The sequence below is a fragment of the Podarcis pityusensis genome (genome assembly GCF_964106645.2).
Source record: "Podarcis pityusensis genome assembly, chromosome: 11".
In the NCBI taxonomy this organism is placed as follows: Eukaryota; Metazoa; Chordata; class Lepidosauria; order Squamata; family Lacertidae; genus Podarcis; species Podarcis pityusensis.
This window is the reverse complement of record NC_138036.1, coordinates 3153343-3169048: the sequence shown is the minus strand read 5'-3', so window position 1 is coordinate 3169048 and position 15706 is coordinate 3153343. Positions and strand designations below refer to the sequence as shown.

Below are 15706 nucleotides of genomic sequence, written 5' to 3'. Positions count from 1 at the left end.
AAAAGTCACAAGGCTGAAAACAAAATGTAATTGTACTGGTGGGTTTTCCTTATGTAGCTGAATACCAGTTGTTGTTTTAAGTAGCAACATGAAAGATGCGAGGAGAGGGGACTACACTAAATTGGTATAGTTAAAGAAGCAGAGACCTATGGTACAAGACAATGACCTTGCAATAAATATTTCTTCTACTTACACCAAAGGAGATTGTCTCTGAAGTACCTTTATTTTATTTTGCAGTGCAATGCAGAGCAGCAAAAATCCAGATTTGAATCCCTGCTTAGTCATAATGGAGCCTTGCAAATCGGCACCATCAGTAGGGCACCATTTTTAATGTCCCTGGCCCAGCTTATCTATTGTAATCCACCCTGAACATTTGGGATATGGCAGGAAAGAAATTTTACGTGTGCCCCAGGTGCAATCCACAAAATGCTTATAACCCGGGTAGTATTACTCAAATCTCTGCTGACTTCTCTGGCATCAAAAATTAGTGGGCAGCGCCTCCAGCAGATGACACTCAAGTCTGACACTCCATACTGAGACTTAATTTGAAACAGCATCTGAAATCCTGAATGGCCACAAGAGGCTGCTCTTTTTCTAGCTGAGTGAGGTGGCATTAAAAGAAGCAAGCCTTAGTTTAACAAACAAATTGGGACCATCAGCACTGGTTTTCCAGCCCATGAGCTGATTTGATTCACAATAAAGCAGCAGTAACAACAACCACAAGTAGCTACTGGAATCTCTCAAAAGCAGAGTGGATATAGCCCATGAAAGTTCAGGCCATGATACAGAAAGGTAAAGGTAAAGGTACCCCTGACTGTTAAATCCAGTCGCAGACGACTCTGGGGTTGCACGCTCATCTCGGCCAAGGGAGCCAGCGTTTGTCCGCAGACAGCTTCCGGGTCATGTGGCCAGCATGACTAAGCCGCTTCTGACGAAACCAGAGCAGCGCACAGAAACGTCGTTTACCTTCCCAGCGGAGCGGTACCTATTTATCTACTTGCACTTGACGTGCTTTTGAACTGCTAGGTGGGCAGGAGCAGGGACCGAGCAACAGGAGCTCACCCCGTCGCGGGGATTCGAACCGCCGACCTTCTGATCGGCAAGCCCTAGGCTCTGTGGTTTAGACCACAGCATCACCCATATCCCTTGACACATACATTAGTGTTTAAAGCACCTTGGGACCCTGCTTTTTTTTTTAACTATTAAAATAAAAAAATTCTGATCGTTCATTGTTACAGAAGTAAATACAAGTCACCATTACTTTTCAAAAGCTACACATTTCCCTAGTGTGGTTGAGAACACTGGTGGGGAGGTGACACTCCTCCTAAGTCATGTGCCTGCTGCAGTGCTCCAAGATTTCTATACCGCCCTTCATCCAAGGAGCACAGTGTGGTTTACAATATAAAAACACAAAAATATGTAACATGGTAATGCAGAAGATCTGCGCTGCCAGCCTGAAAGTCAACCACCAACCCCATTATACTTTTGTGTGCTTATGCAGTTCCCCTTCATTCTGTGGGGCTTTGGCATGATGCCATTTTGGGTTTTATTGTTATTTACATTGTTAAGGAGATTTCTATTCCCCCCCCCCACACATGAAACACTTCATATGGGACTATCCTTGAAAGGGTGTTAAGAAGCAGCCCCTGGACTAGAATTGGTGCCTAGCTACTGGCTGCAAACAGTCACAGGATGTAAGAACATTCATAATGAAGAAGCACGGCTGGTTGCTGGTTGGTTTCCAGGCTCCATTCAAAGTACCAGTTTTGACCTTTAAAGTCCTAAGTCGTCCAGTGGAAAGCTTGCTTCTGCAGCTGCCAATGAAAACCCTACGTCAGACCCCCTTTACCACTGAATATCTGCTAGAATGGCATACCTTAGGTAATACTTTCCTAAATGGGTGCCCATCACAGCAATTCCATGGAAGTCTTCAAGACACCTATGAAAATGTTCTGGCTTTGGGGTTACGATGGTGGGAACAACTGAGTTATGCTACGCCTGTTGCTGATTTTATACCGGATGCCCTTTTTTACTACACATTTTGTTTTTCTTATTTGTTTTATGATTATTATATTTGATTATTCACCTTTTAAATTGTGAGCTACCTTGTCAAGTGGCAGGATATAAATCTAAATAAATAAAAAGGAAAACAATTTTTACTTTCCTTCTCTTATCTGCTCATTTATTTTAAAATGACACATAATTCAGATATAGGATAGTGTGTGTGTGTGTGTGTGCGCGCGCGTACCTTCACCAAAAGAAAAACAGAGGAAGAAAGGTGAGCACCATGAAAACTTCAATAAACATATATAAACAATGAAAATGTTCATAGGCACAGAGAGGGAAAGGATACAACAACACCCTACCCATTGAAAATGTGTTGAATGAGGGGGTGGGCAGTCTTCATGTACACATCCTGGTTGGAACAGGCCTCCCCAAAGACTTCATCAAAGTAAAACACATGCTGCAAAAAGAAAAGGGATATTTACACAAAAAGGAATTCCACTCCTTTCACCCACCCATGATGATAAGATACACAGCTGTGGATGTGAATCCCATTCAGAGTGAAACCAGGAAGCTCAGACCCCGCATAGCCAAATTCAGACATCATGCAATCACCATCAGCCAGAGCAAACTAATGGATTCAGCAACTGTACCAAGCAAGTGTCTCTGGAAACAAAGCTGTGAGCAGAGCTAAAATAAGAAAGGGAAGAGGGAGGGAGGGAGGCAGAAGAGAATACTTCATCTTGCCTTAAGCGAACAGGTATGCAATGATAACATGGAATGATGCAAAATAAAAGTTAAGGCCCAAAATCAAGCCGTGGATTCTTGCTGCTGAAAAGGAACTTCCACTACCAAATTCTGTTGTATTTTTGAGGCAAAGGAAACTAGAAACCTAGAAAGACATTTCACAGTTTCAGAAGTAAAACTTCCTGCACTTAAGGCGAATTCTTCCTCTTAAGCTGTTTGTGTCAGTAGGCACAATCTATGAGGACTTTATTTATTATTTGGCAAGAGCTCCACTGAACTGAAGCACCAGGGAGAGGAGGGGCATGTGTGTACATAACATGCTGCTCTGCAGACTGGTTACCTTCCTGCTGCTGTCAATCGGAATGAGAATTTGATCTAGGCAGCAGAAGGTACCTGGGACCAAGAGAGAGAAAAGATGCAAGACTATTAGCTGAAAAATCATTAACCACAGAGGGGAAGGAGGGTAGAGGAAGAGAGAGCATAGATCATTCAGCGAGAACTGGAGCACTGAAGGCCTGTGAGAACCTTGCTCTCTAGTACAATGGAAACCGGGGGAAAGGGAATTCACTAGGCTGGCAGCCCAGTTCTGTTGCCTTTGTTAAGCACAGGCGCCTCGGGCAGTAATTACAATATGCTCACTTTCCAACAGAAAAGAGACAAGACAATGCAAGGAAGAACATTTAATTGTTAGAAATACCCATTTCTCTTTTTGGTGGGAGAGTGTAAATCAGAGGCAAGTCCAACAAAATTACAGAAAACTTTCAAGCAAGAGATATTGTATGTTTATCACAGTCTAGATAAGTAAATGTTTGGATCATGTCATCCTTATAGCACCATTTGTAATGTTATTTGGGGAGTGTTCCAGTACTGGTCTGAGATGCCTCCCCTTGCCACCCGCCAATCACAGGTTGTGGCTCATATGTGGCAGGAATATCACCCTAGAGCACAATATGGCATCTGGAATATGGTCTTCTACTGTACCATAGGCATTCACACCAGAATGATTCGTGAAACACTGTCGTGCAATATGAGAATATAATACAGCAGCACTTAATTATTATGCAATCATTTTCTGGTAATGTCAAATTCCCTGCTGCTATAAATGTAACAGATATCTAAAAGGTAAAGGTAAAGTGCCCCTGGATGGTTAAGTCCAGTCAAAGGCGACTATGGGGTGCGGTGCTTTTCAGGCCGAGGGAGATAGCGTTTGTCCACAGACAGCTTTCCGGGTCATGTGGCCTGCATTACTAAACTGCTACTGGTGCACGGAGGACCATGACGAGTGCCAGAGTGCACGGAAACACCATTTACCTTCCTGCTGCGGCAGTACCTATTTATCTACTTGCACTGGTATGCTTTCAAACTGCTAGGTTGGCAGAAGCTGGGACAGAGCAATGGGAGCTCACCCCGTTGTGCGGATTCGAACTGCTGACCTTCCGATCGGCAAGCCCAAGAGGCTCAGTGGTTTAGACCACAGTGTCACTCATGTCCCAAAATATCTAAAATAAACAAAAGAGTATGGGGTCCATGGACCTTGGAGGACATCTGCCCCTTTGTTGGCCTACAATACACTGTAACATTCTCCTACAGTCTGCAGTGCTGTTGCAATGCTCCTTGCTTGCTGTCACTGCTGCAACTACGCTTGCTCCCTTTCACCTTCCAGGGGCAAATCAAGGTGTTGGCTTCAACTTTCAAATTCTAATTTCCTAGGCCCAAGAACAGTGTCATCCATTAAGAGAAGACCCCAGGGACTAAAGCAGTCCTTCAGATTTCTGGAGGAGATCCTTCTCCACCTGTCGGCAAGCCACTGCAAAAGCACAAAGATGCCCTCTCTCACAAGCAGCTTCCTCTCTCACCTTTCCTGTCTCTAAAGCCTTATCCACTGGGCCTATGGAAGTCCACGCAAAAGTTCTCATTTTCAAAAAAGGGCTTAATATTCAGTGGATAGGGTGTTGATGAATATTCTGGATTTAACCGTTTTTACTGTATTGTATGCTCAGATTTATTTTATTTTTTTACAAAATTTTAAGAATACAGATTAGTACTCCAAGTTCTGCTGTGGGAAGTTGTTGTTTTATCTCCTCTTTGATTGTAAATAGATCAGTTTGATACCATTACTTGAACACTTTAAGACATGATACAAGACGAAAGGAGCCAAAATACTGCAACCTGCAAAATGTACTGGCTGAGGTCAACAGCCTCCTTCTTCTCATGGAGCAGGAGGGTTTCTTTATCTTCTACTGTGATGATATTCACTTCCCCACGCCTCTCTTCTCTTAAGCCAAGGGGACGCTTTCGGACGCACACACGGATCTTGTCAGTCTCAGTCCACGGGGTCTCCTTCTCAGAAGCATTAGGTCTGCGAAACACAGGATGTCAAAAATGCTAAATTTGCAATTTCAAAGTCAGCCCACACTATAGAAATTTATACGTGCAAATTAAATGTATGCACAATGTATTCCTAAAAGAGTATGTAGGATAATTGGTTGCAGAATTTTATTTTATTTTGTAACTTTTAACTTCCCCCACATGTATGAAGGAGAAAATTACATTGTTCCATGTAAAGGAATATAGATAAATGGTTATTACCTGGTACAAGAATGAGGCACTCCATAATTATAACCTGAAATATGAGCTACTCTTTGTACAATGGGGGCTTCAGCATCCCCTAGGAGAGGAGCAATATCGTTAGATGAACTGATAGCTGGAATGCCCAGTTTATGTTCTGTCCATGTTGCAGCAGCATTCAAAGAGTCTTTCCTAGGTCTTTTGTATTCAGCTTCGTGGCTCAACACTGCAGCTAAATCATCTTTATCTTCATTTACAGAGCAATTGGATAAGGCACACGATTCAGGCTCAAGATGTTTTCTCCCTCCATCTCTTTCCTCCGAGAGGGAATCAAAGTGCAGTTGTCTTCGAGGGCCACATCTCGTTGCCTGAGGCCGGAGGTAGAGAGCACCTGTCTGAAAATGCTGTTTTTTCCTCATTGCTTCCTCTTCTGCCTGCAACATTTTGATTATTCGAATGAGCTGGAAGAGGCGCTTGCGGTCCTTCATGTTATGCACCCCCAGCTTGGTGTAATCTTTCATGGAGACCTTGGCAAGTTCATCAATCCTCTGAAAGCCAAGGGCACTAAAATGGGGAAAGTATTTCTCAAGCTCTGCTTCACAAAGGCAATCGTATAAACAGGAGGCCATCTTCTATTCAAGGTCTGCTAAATAAAGCAAAAAAGACAAAGCGAAACATGTCTGTATGAAACAGTAGCTTTTTTTAAAACATGGAAACTATCCATTAAGGGCAGCTGCAACAGAGCATCTGCTTCATGCTAAAGGGCTCACTGGGAACAGGGCAAAGATCCTGCAAAAAATGAATCGGGGTCTTGTAGCAGCAGCAGTGCTTACATGGCAGAGTTTATTGGTGGATAGTACCTCACCATTCAAAGTTTTATTCATATTTAAATTATTTCTAGACATGAAAATAAGACTGCCATTAGTACCAGCGGAAAAGGAAAACCCAAGTTCAGATCCCCATTCATCTGTGAAGCTGCCATTTCAGTAATCCTTACATCAGCTCTGTCAGGTAGGCCAGTAATATTACTATCCTATTACAGGAGGGAGCTGAAGAACAGTGGCTTAGCGAAACTCCCCAGTGAGCGAACAGCTGACGAGATTGGAAACAGAAGCCTTCTGGCTTGCATCTCATTTCCCTTTAGAAATGTGCACCTGCCAACGGGACAACAATTTGTGGTTCCAACAAAGTGGCCTCTACTCCACAAAAGCCGACACCACTGATATCTAGGAATCTACCTTATTCTAAGTGAGACTGCTAGTTCTAGTTCAGTATTGTCTGTACACTGACTGGGAGCAGGAGACATTCCCAGCCCTAACTGGAGGTGCCAGTAGCTCTGTTACTAAGCTACTGACACTTCCCATAAAAATTAGCATCTAAGGTCCCACAAGACTCTTTGCCATCTTACTCCAGCCCACTAAACATCAGCAGACACTCTGGAAATGGTACTGAACTGGCTACTTCAGTACATTTAACACATTAGGAATTACTAGGTTTGTTTCTGTTTGTTGTAAATGGGTTTGGTTCCCCTTTTTATTCTGATTGCTTATTAATTTTTAGATTTTTAATTGTTTTGTTGTTATTGCTGGATTACTGTTTTACCATATTATGATTTTTGTGTGTGCTTTGAGTAATTTAAAATAACAAATCAAAGGAAAATAAATTATTTTCTGGAGCTAAATAATACAGAAAACAGAGAAAGGAAACTCTGGATATCCAGGTATATCAGTGCTTTCATCAAAAGGTATTCAGCAATGCTTCTCATTGTGCTCACCTTGTCACTCTGACAAAATTAACAAACAAGTGACTTTAAAATCACAGCTGTAGAATACGAGTTTATGAGGAGAATGGAATCCTGAAGCCCCAAATCTACCCATTAAACTTATGAACCTAAGGCAGAACAGTGCCTACTTCAAACACAAATTGTATCATAATAAATATTGCTTCTTTTTCTCCAATGAACTGATAAGTAGATCTTCTTAAATTGTGACCCTCATTCAGGAGCCTTAAAAAGCACCTCTAACGAAGTATTGCAGTGTGTAAATGGAATCAGTCAATTAATCAAGTCAGACAGTTAGTCATACACAAATATTCACAGTATACAATAACACTACACTGAGAAGCACATACTAGAACATGCAATCACTTACTTGTGTCTCCCGGCTTCTTACACTTGCAAAGTATCTACAACTAATGCTACAAGCTGCAGAGATTGACTCTACCAGCTACAGAAAGCGATGTGCCTAAATTTAGATGTGCCTCTTCCAGGCCAACCATGTGTCCCAAAGGCTCCCCACAGCTAATGATCAAAAGGCAGTGAAATGGATATGGACAAATTCAAAAGGTCATCATGTCACAAAGACAAAGGGGTGCCTGCATGTATTAATATATATATAAGAGGTTCTGCTCCAATCTTAAGTGTGCTACTGCTGCTCTGGAAATCAAATAGTTTCACTCCAACCTAAGTGTATTTAAGATGAGCAACTATACACAATTTCAAGTTTATATTTCCTTTTTTTATTGCGCACCATTTGATTATTATTATTGAGAAAATCTTACAATCTTGATGCACTAAATAGGATTTTATTCATATTCATATTCACATTCAAGCTAATGACACTTCCCTCTACCTACATCCAGGATGCATTCTTATAAAATTATTTGATAGCAACTCACAAATCCCCAAACAAAACTTCCATTTGTTTCTTGGTGGAATTTCCCTTTTGATCAAACAAATGCTGAAAGCTTCATACGTGCTTTGTCAACCGATTATGATCTCAGTCACCAGCAATTCAGTGTTAAAGAAAGAAGACTTGCTGGAAGGAAAGCAAATTGTTAGCTGAATCTACTGAAATCAAATGCTCTATTGTTTATTTAAAATATTTTCAGGTCACCTTTCAGAGCAATCATTTTGAAGGCTTTTGGGGGGCAATTTTTACAATCAAGTGGTATATAAATTTTGTGCAATAAAAAAAGCCTCCTCAACGTGGGTTACAAGATAAAACAGAATACAGCAAAACATAATAAAAACAGCAACAATAAACAAAGCAACTAGCCCCAAAATGTCAAAATCCAATAACAAAGTAAGACTGAAGCAATTAAGCCAACAAGCGCACCTGAAAAGGTGCTTCTAATAATATCCTGTTCACTTGGGAGGCCAGAAACATGGGCAAAAGGATGATTAAACATTACTGGGGTGGTGGAACAAGTTATGAAGAATGAGGCTAAAACAACCACTGGCTCAACAACGTGTTTTAACTACCCAGAACCATTTGCTACATGGGAGGGATCTCTGGATAATGAGATGCAGAGAGCACTAGCCACATAATTTTTAGTTTGCATTTAGGAGAAATAAAAAATGCTAAGTAAGAAAATTCACCTGATCTACAAGAATACAGTGGTGCCCCGCAAGACGAATGCCTCGCAAGACGGAAAACCCGCTAGACGAAAGGGTTTTCCGTTTTGGAGGTGCTTCGCAAAACGAATTTCCTATGTGCTTGCTTCGCAAGACGAAAATGTCTTGCCAGTTCCTGCGGGGGTTTTTTTCCTTTTTCCCAAGCCGCTAAACCGCTTATCAGCTGCTGGCTAAGCCGCTTATCAGCTGATCTTTAAGCCGCTTAACAGCTGATGCTAAGCCGCTTATCAGCTGATCTTTAAGCCGCTTAACAGCTGATGCTAAGCCGCTTATCAGCTGATCGTTAAGCCGCTTATCAGCTCATCATTAAGCCTCTTATCAGCTGATCGTTAAGCCGCTTATCAGCTGATCTTTAAACCTAAGCCGCTAATACTGTAGCGCTAAGCCGCTAAACCTCTAATGGGCTTGCTTCGCAAGACGAAAAAACCCGCAAGACGAAGAGACTCGCGGAACGGATTCTTTTCGTCTTGCGAGGCACCACTGTACCAATTTTGGACGCACACAGTGGTTTTAAGACCTAGTACTAGGCATACAGAAATCAACGGGATCTGCTTCAAACAAAGCGTAAGAACAGGTTGTAAAAAAGGCTGTAAAAAAACAACCTTTTCCCATTCTCTACATGTTTATTTCACTTATTTATCTTGGTTATGCCCCGGTGCCTCGTGAAATAGACGTTTTAAAATGTTATGCTACATCTAGAAATTCAGCCGTTGAGTTTGAATGATCAAGCCACCACCTACCAGGGACATAGAGAATTAATTCTGAGCTACAAGCAGAATCAGGTCAATTTATTATGCAAAAAGCATGTTTAAGAAGCATTCTACCCTGAAGCCAATGGCAGGATTCCCATTGTTCACAATTCAGCTGGACTGCAGCCACTGGATTTTGTATTCTAGAGCAGCTAGCCATCATGGGTCAGGTTTACTCCAGCCTATTAATCCAAAGTGTTGCATTTTTATCCCACCCATCCTCCAGGGGCCCCAGAGCATTATACATGGGTCTCCTTCTCCCTCTATTCTATTCTATCTCCCATCTATTCTAACAACCACCCTGTAAGGTAGGCTAGGCACCACGGCCATTCAGCAAATTTCATGGCAGAAATGAATTACAATTTTTTGCCCAAACACTATCTGTTATACAGATAGTGTATAGTTTGAAAACATGGCCTGTGGCCTCATCTGTTTCCTAACTGTTGTGACCCCCACTTAAAAATGCAAAAAGCGTTTCTCAAAAGCAAGTATATATTTCCAGCTACACTGAGGAAAGAACAGGAGTTCTTTAAAATAATAATTGATAAAAGCTACATTCTTATCTTCAGTGCCACCTGCTGGTACAGAAGGGAAAAGCCACTTATCACATCACGTAAATACATTATTTGTCTACAGACCAGGGTCAGCAAACTTCTTCTGCAGGGGGCCGGTCCACTGTGCCTCAGACCTTGTGGGGGGCCGGACTATATTTTGGAAAAAAATAATAATGAATTCCTATGCCCCACAAATAACCCAGAGATGCATTTTAAATAAAAGCACACATTCTACTCATGTAAAAACACCAGGCAGGTCCCACGAATAACCCAGAGATGCAATTTAAATAAAAGGGCACAGTCTACTCATGTAAAAACACGCTGATTCCTGGACCGTCCACGGGCCAGATTTAGAAGGCGATTGGGCCGCATCCGGCCCCCAGGCCTTAGTTTGCCTACCCATGCTATAGACCCATGAGGCAATGATATCCACATAAGTACAAAAGAGAGAAAACCTTGGCCTCCAGAAAAAAATCACTTTAAATTTAATAATGCATGCTGAATATCATTTACACCTCCTGCCCTCATACATTTCCCACAGGAAATTCATTCACAGGAATAAATGGCACCAGGGTGAGGATCTGGGTTAGGGCGTGGGGAGGAATTTGCTGCTCAGATTTAAATTTCAGCTTCACAAGGGGCAGCTGTTGCTTTCTATTCTGCTCTATTTTACTCCAGTGCAAAGTGGCCACAGGGCACATAGTGGAACCACAAAGCCAAGCAGATTATTTTTCCTTGTTCAGACACAGTGAAATAGCTCCACCACATCCCCTTCATAAAGGAACTATATTTTGAATCTTCTGGTACTCTTGTCTAAATGACAGATTTGTAGACTGGGAGAGGGGGGAGGAAAAATGCCTGTGTACAAGTGGTATGCATGTGTGTGGACACCACTGGGCACAACCCTGGTTGACAGGAGCAGCCAAGAAGCTCTCCCTATATGAATTTTTCGTCTTGCGAAGCACGGTTTCCCATAGGAATGCATTGAAAATCCAAAAGGAAACAAACTTGCAAGACGTTTTCGTCTTGCGAAGCAAGCCCATAGGGAAATTCGTCTTGCGAAGCAACTCAAAAAACGAAAAACTCTTTCGTCTTGCGAGTTTTTCATCTTGCGAGGCATTCGTCTTGCGAGGTACCACTGTACTTAATTCGTTCCGGAGGTCTGTACTTAACCTGAAACTGTTCTTAACCTGAAGCACCACTTTAGCTAATGGTGCCTCCTGCTGCTGCTCCGCCGCCGGAGCACAATTTCTGTTCTCATCCTGAAGCAAAGTTCTTAACCTGAAGCACTATTTCTGGGTTAGCGGAGTCTGTAACCTGAAGCGTACGTAACCCGAGGTACCACTGTACAGTTTTATTGCCCATTTTCAACTGCACAGATGATCATAAACTGCTGCCCCTTGAAAGGTGGCAATGGAATCCACAAAGCAATATTGTTTGCTTACCCCTCCCTTAGCATATCAAATATTTTACACCCTTGGTGTGTGGATGTGTCTGCTTGTGCAAATCATAGCAACCCAGGATCTCTCTAATCCATTCATTTTTCATTTATTTTTAATCTCACAAACTCTAGTCTGTGCCTTTAAGTTCTTCATACTGCCGACATAAATAGTTCTGTAAAACTGAAAATGCTAATAAAAGTTTTATCAAATAAAAATGAAATCACTACCTACTTTGTAACTGTGGCTAAAAGCTAGCCAGTTAGCCTTACTCTTTCTCATCACTAATTTCAAATACAGCAGCCTGATCCATTTTCTGATCATTCTTTCACATTAATTTTAGCCTGATGACCTCAGTGAAAAAGCCTCTGCTCCACAGCCGATGTAGGACAACTGCTGTAGACAACAGCTGTTGTGGTTCCTGGAAACTTCTCATTTTCCTGGTACGTGAATAAAACAAGTCTGAGTTATAGTGGGCAGCTAATCATTTAAAAATTGCACGCGATTCTTTCCTGCAAGGAAAGCTTTCAGAAATCCAAGAATGCTTTCTTCATTATGTTTCTATATAAAAGGAAATCTGTCTTTACACAGTTGAAGCTATTATTGCTTCATTCCCTGTGCTTCAGTTGCCATGTTAATGGTTTCTGTTACATAGCAACCAGCTTCTTCCTTTCGAGTTATAGAAATGATAGGAGGGAGGAAAGCTGCCTATACTTTACTAAGTTCTTGTTTCAGCTCAGGGGGAAAAGACATTCCAAAGCTCTAACAGGGCTTTTAAGCTATGCTGCAATTTGTAGCTCATAACTAATGAACAACAGAGAGGGTACAAGGAACATTCTGCCTTTTACTGAGTTTTCCCACAGACAAAGGCAGCACTGAGTATTCAGCCTGTCGGGCAAGAGGTATGAAGGGCAAGCAAAATCCCCTCAGTGCACAAGTCTCACACAACATCCATTGGGATGAAAGGATTCATCTTATGGTCACTAGGTCCAAATCTCAGCACTGAAGCAGGATCCTCTCAAAGTTTGCCATATTTGTTGGCTGGGGACTCCTACTGCCACTCGCTCGGATCAATGTGGGTCTTCCCAACAATCAAGCTAAGGTGAAGGGAGGCCTGAATGCTTCAGGACAGAGAACGAGTCCTTTTGGCCTACAAAAAAGCATCCACTAAAGTAAACCTACTTGGGAGGATGTGTAGCAGTATACTGCTTGGAAGACTGAAGTGATGTGTTACTGTAATGCCAAAGGAAATTTAGAGGAGCACCGGGACACAATGTGAATCCCACCAGTGAACAAACAGAATGGGGAATTCATTCACCGCATACTGACCTTTCCTATTTCATGGAAAACACTGGTGGAGAAGCAGGGCACACCACACTCTGAAGCAGCACAGGGGTGGAGAGATCACTCCCTATCTTTCATTGGCTTTCCACCAAGGGTGCTATGATCCCACAGATTCTCTCCCTCTTATAGGGCAGCTCAGCACACTACAAAGCACAGCGATGGTGAGACTCCCAGCAAGAAGCAGGAATAGGCTTAGTATGGTATGCCAGTATAGCCAACTGTGCCACACAAAGAATTTGGCACTACAAAGTTTAACGCACATGTGCTTACAGCACTGCTTTCAAGTATCTGCAAGGCCCCTCCCCAAAGGCAGCTGCATTTCAGTAATTCCTGGGCATGTATAAGCACACAGAACCATAAACAGAATGACCCCAGCATAGAATCCACTCTCTATCTTTAGGCTGCAACACAGTACATAAGACTGCAGCCTAGAAGATGCTGAGGAGAAAGACTCAGCCTGTTTGCTTTTCCAAATAGGAATGCATTATCCGATACAAGCTGAGGTTACAAGAAGCAATGCCTCAGCCCTGTTCCTTTCCAATTATTGCACAAAGATTGCGTGCTCAAAATGAGGTCAGTCTCATAGAAGCAATGTCCCATCTACGACAAGGCAGCACCTGTTTACCCAGAATTCACGCATCTCCCCCACTAGCCCAATTTGCATAGTTGCAGTTGGTGCTAAGCAGCTGATGCTAGCAGAGCTTTCCCCATGCTAGAACCTTGCTCAGTGTTGAGAAATTCTGGAGGAAAAATGAATTGGGAAGAGACAAGGCAGTTATATCCTGCCATTTCTCTTAAAGGGTTGGTGAACCTATTGGCCAAGCCACACCCACCACATATGACATCAGGTGTGGGGCAGGTAAAGATGAAGAGTTTGGATTTGATATCCCGCTTTATCACTACCCGAAGGAGTCTCAAAGCGGCTAACATTCTCCTTTCCCTTCCTCCCCCCCAACAAACACTCTGTAAGGTGAGTGGGGCTGAGAGACTTCAAAGAAGTGTGACTAGCCCAAGGTCACCCAGCAGCTGCATGTGGAGGAGCGGAGATGCGATCCTGGTTCACGAGATTACGAGTCTACCGCTCTTACCCACTACACCACACCAAGCTGGGCTAAAGGGAATTTGCAGACCTGCGGGCACAGTGCTTTGCAAGCACCAACAACCAGCTGATCAGCAGAGCCTGGTGCTTTACAAACTCTGGTAATCAACTGATTATCTGCACGAGTGAAAACAGATTACCTGACATCATGGTGACTTTGCCCTGCCGGCCATATTCAGCTCCCTATCCCTGCTCCGGGTGGCAAAAGTGTTTCTCCCACGACTCAAATCCTGCTCTCAACAATGCTGTGTAGGTTAGAGAGGGAGTTGACCAGCTACAAAGTATACTTCATTGGGATCTGAACCTGGGTCTCTGTGACCCCTCTAACCACTCCCCACCACCACAAGGCAGATAATAGCTAAAGACCCAGGCATCATAAGGAGTGCTTTCTCCCACATGAACTTGCCCATGAATATAGGTTCTTTAAGACCTTATTTGTATCCAGTAGAAGCAGAGGTGACAAAGACAATGATAATGGCAGAGCCTTCTTTGTGGTGATGCTACCAGCTCTGCAATTCTTTCCCCATGGAGATCTGCCAGACAACAAGTTTGATACCTTTTTCTTCTTTTCTTTTTATATTCCCAGGTCTTTCAGAACTGCTGATTTTCATTCTCTTCCAAATTTTGTATTTTTCACACCATCCAGGCCAGACTCCACTTTCATCGTTATTTCAGATTTTCTGAGTTTATCGCTTTAGGCAAGCTCGGATTTCGCACAAACGGCTGCACAAAATCCTTCCTGAACTGAAGAGCGGGCTGCCAGACTCTAGGAATACAAGGAGACAAAAAACAAAAACAAACCTTAAATCAGGCTTTCACTGAAGATAAACGGCGGCACCAGAGATACGTGCAACGAGCATTACCTGCTGAAAATTGATGCCTCCAAAATCTTGCCAAACGTTATGTGAGGGGAAAAGCAAGGCGGCCTGTCAGTCCTTTCAGATCCGAGGTCGGTTCCTCCATGCCCCACTTTAAAAAATTTTAAACTGGTTTTAAAACAAGGCCTTTAAATAATGGCTCAAGGGCCAAGGAAATCCGAAAAGCGTATTATCCTAACAGGGTTGTACGAATATGCGGGTTCCGGCAGGTGCAGCGCAAAACCAGCGCCGGCCTCTCCTGACTTTCCTCAGAAACTTCTCACAAGCGGAGGCCCTGAACCGCCGCTAGGCCTCGTGAGGACGCTCCCGCTTCTAGGAGCCCGTCGCCATGGCAACAGGGCAGAGGTCGGAGCTAGCCGAGTGTGGGGCGGGGAACGGCTGCGGCTACTGGGCCTCTTTCTCCTCTGCCACGGCTCTCCCGCCGCGCGTCTCCCCCCCTCCCCAGATTTGTCCGACCACCGCTAAGGACTCCCTCAGGGTGCGCTAAGAGGGCTCCGTTCGCCCGGCTAGGCCGCGTCTCCATGGCGACGCCGCCAAGCCTACGTTTAAAGACTCGCGCCTATATGTCGCGCCGCAAGACGTCACCTCAAACCGCCCAATAGGACGTTGAGCAAAGGGGGGAAGCCTCGCTCTTCGCCAATTGGAGAGGCGACCAAAAAAAGGCGGGAAGCGGGTATCCTAGAGGCGGCACTCTTCCCGCGCGTCAGCATCTATTGGCTGTTCGCGCAGCATGAGACGGAAGCGGATGCTTCTTTGCTATTCGTCCGGCGCACGTCAATTGCGATAAAAAAAGTCCAATAGTGCTTCGACTTTGACGTATTGCACCGCCTCCCGATTTCTGATTGGATTCTGTGGTCACGGAGGCGGGCGCTGTTGCCAAGGGTCAGCACGTGACTTCCCTTCTGCCTC

At 43.5% G+C, this 15706-nt stretch overlaps 1 protein-coding gene across 7 annotated transcripts in view; it reads right to left on the bottom strand.

Annotated features, from left to right (window-relative positions):
• KIF24 (kinesin family member 24) overlaps positions 1–15422 on the bottom strand; it is a 33962-nt gene extending 18540 nt beyond the window's left edge. Inside the window, exons 1-5 of one of the 7 annotated variants that reach the window (XM_080973394.1) lie at positions 14783–15422; positions 14476–14685; positions 5341–5962; positions 4921–5110; positions 2367–2464 (exon numbers count right to left, since the gene is read on the bottom strand). In XM_080973394.1, the coding sequence (XP_080829520.1) occupies positions 2367–2464; positions 4921–5110; positions 5341–5948 (896 nt within the window). In that variant the 5' untranslated portion in view covers positions 5949–5962; positions 14476–14685; positions 14783–15422. Of the gene's footprint in view, positions 1–2366; positions 2465–4920; positions 5111–5340; positions 5966–7469; positions 7867–7995; positions 8136–14475; positions 14686–14782 lie in introns of those variants that run through there. The other 6 variants (XM_080973390.1, XM_080973391.1, XM_080973395.1 and 3 more) reach the window with 6 other exon arrangements.
• Between the last annotated feature and the right edge of the window lie 284 nt (positions 15423–15706).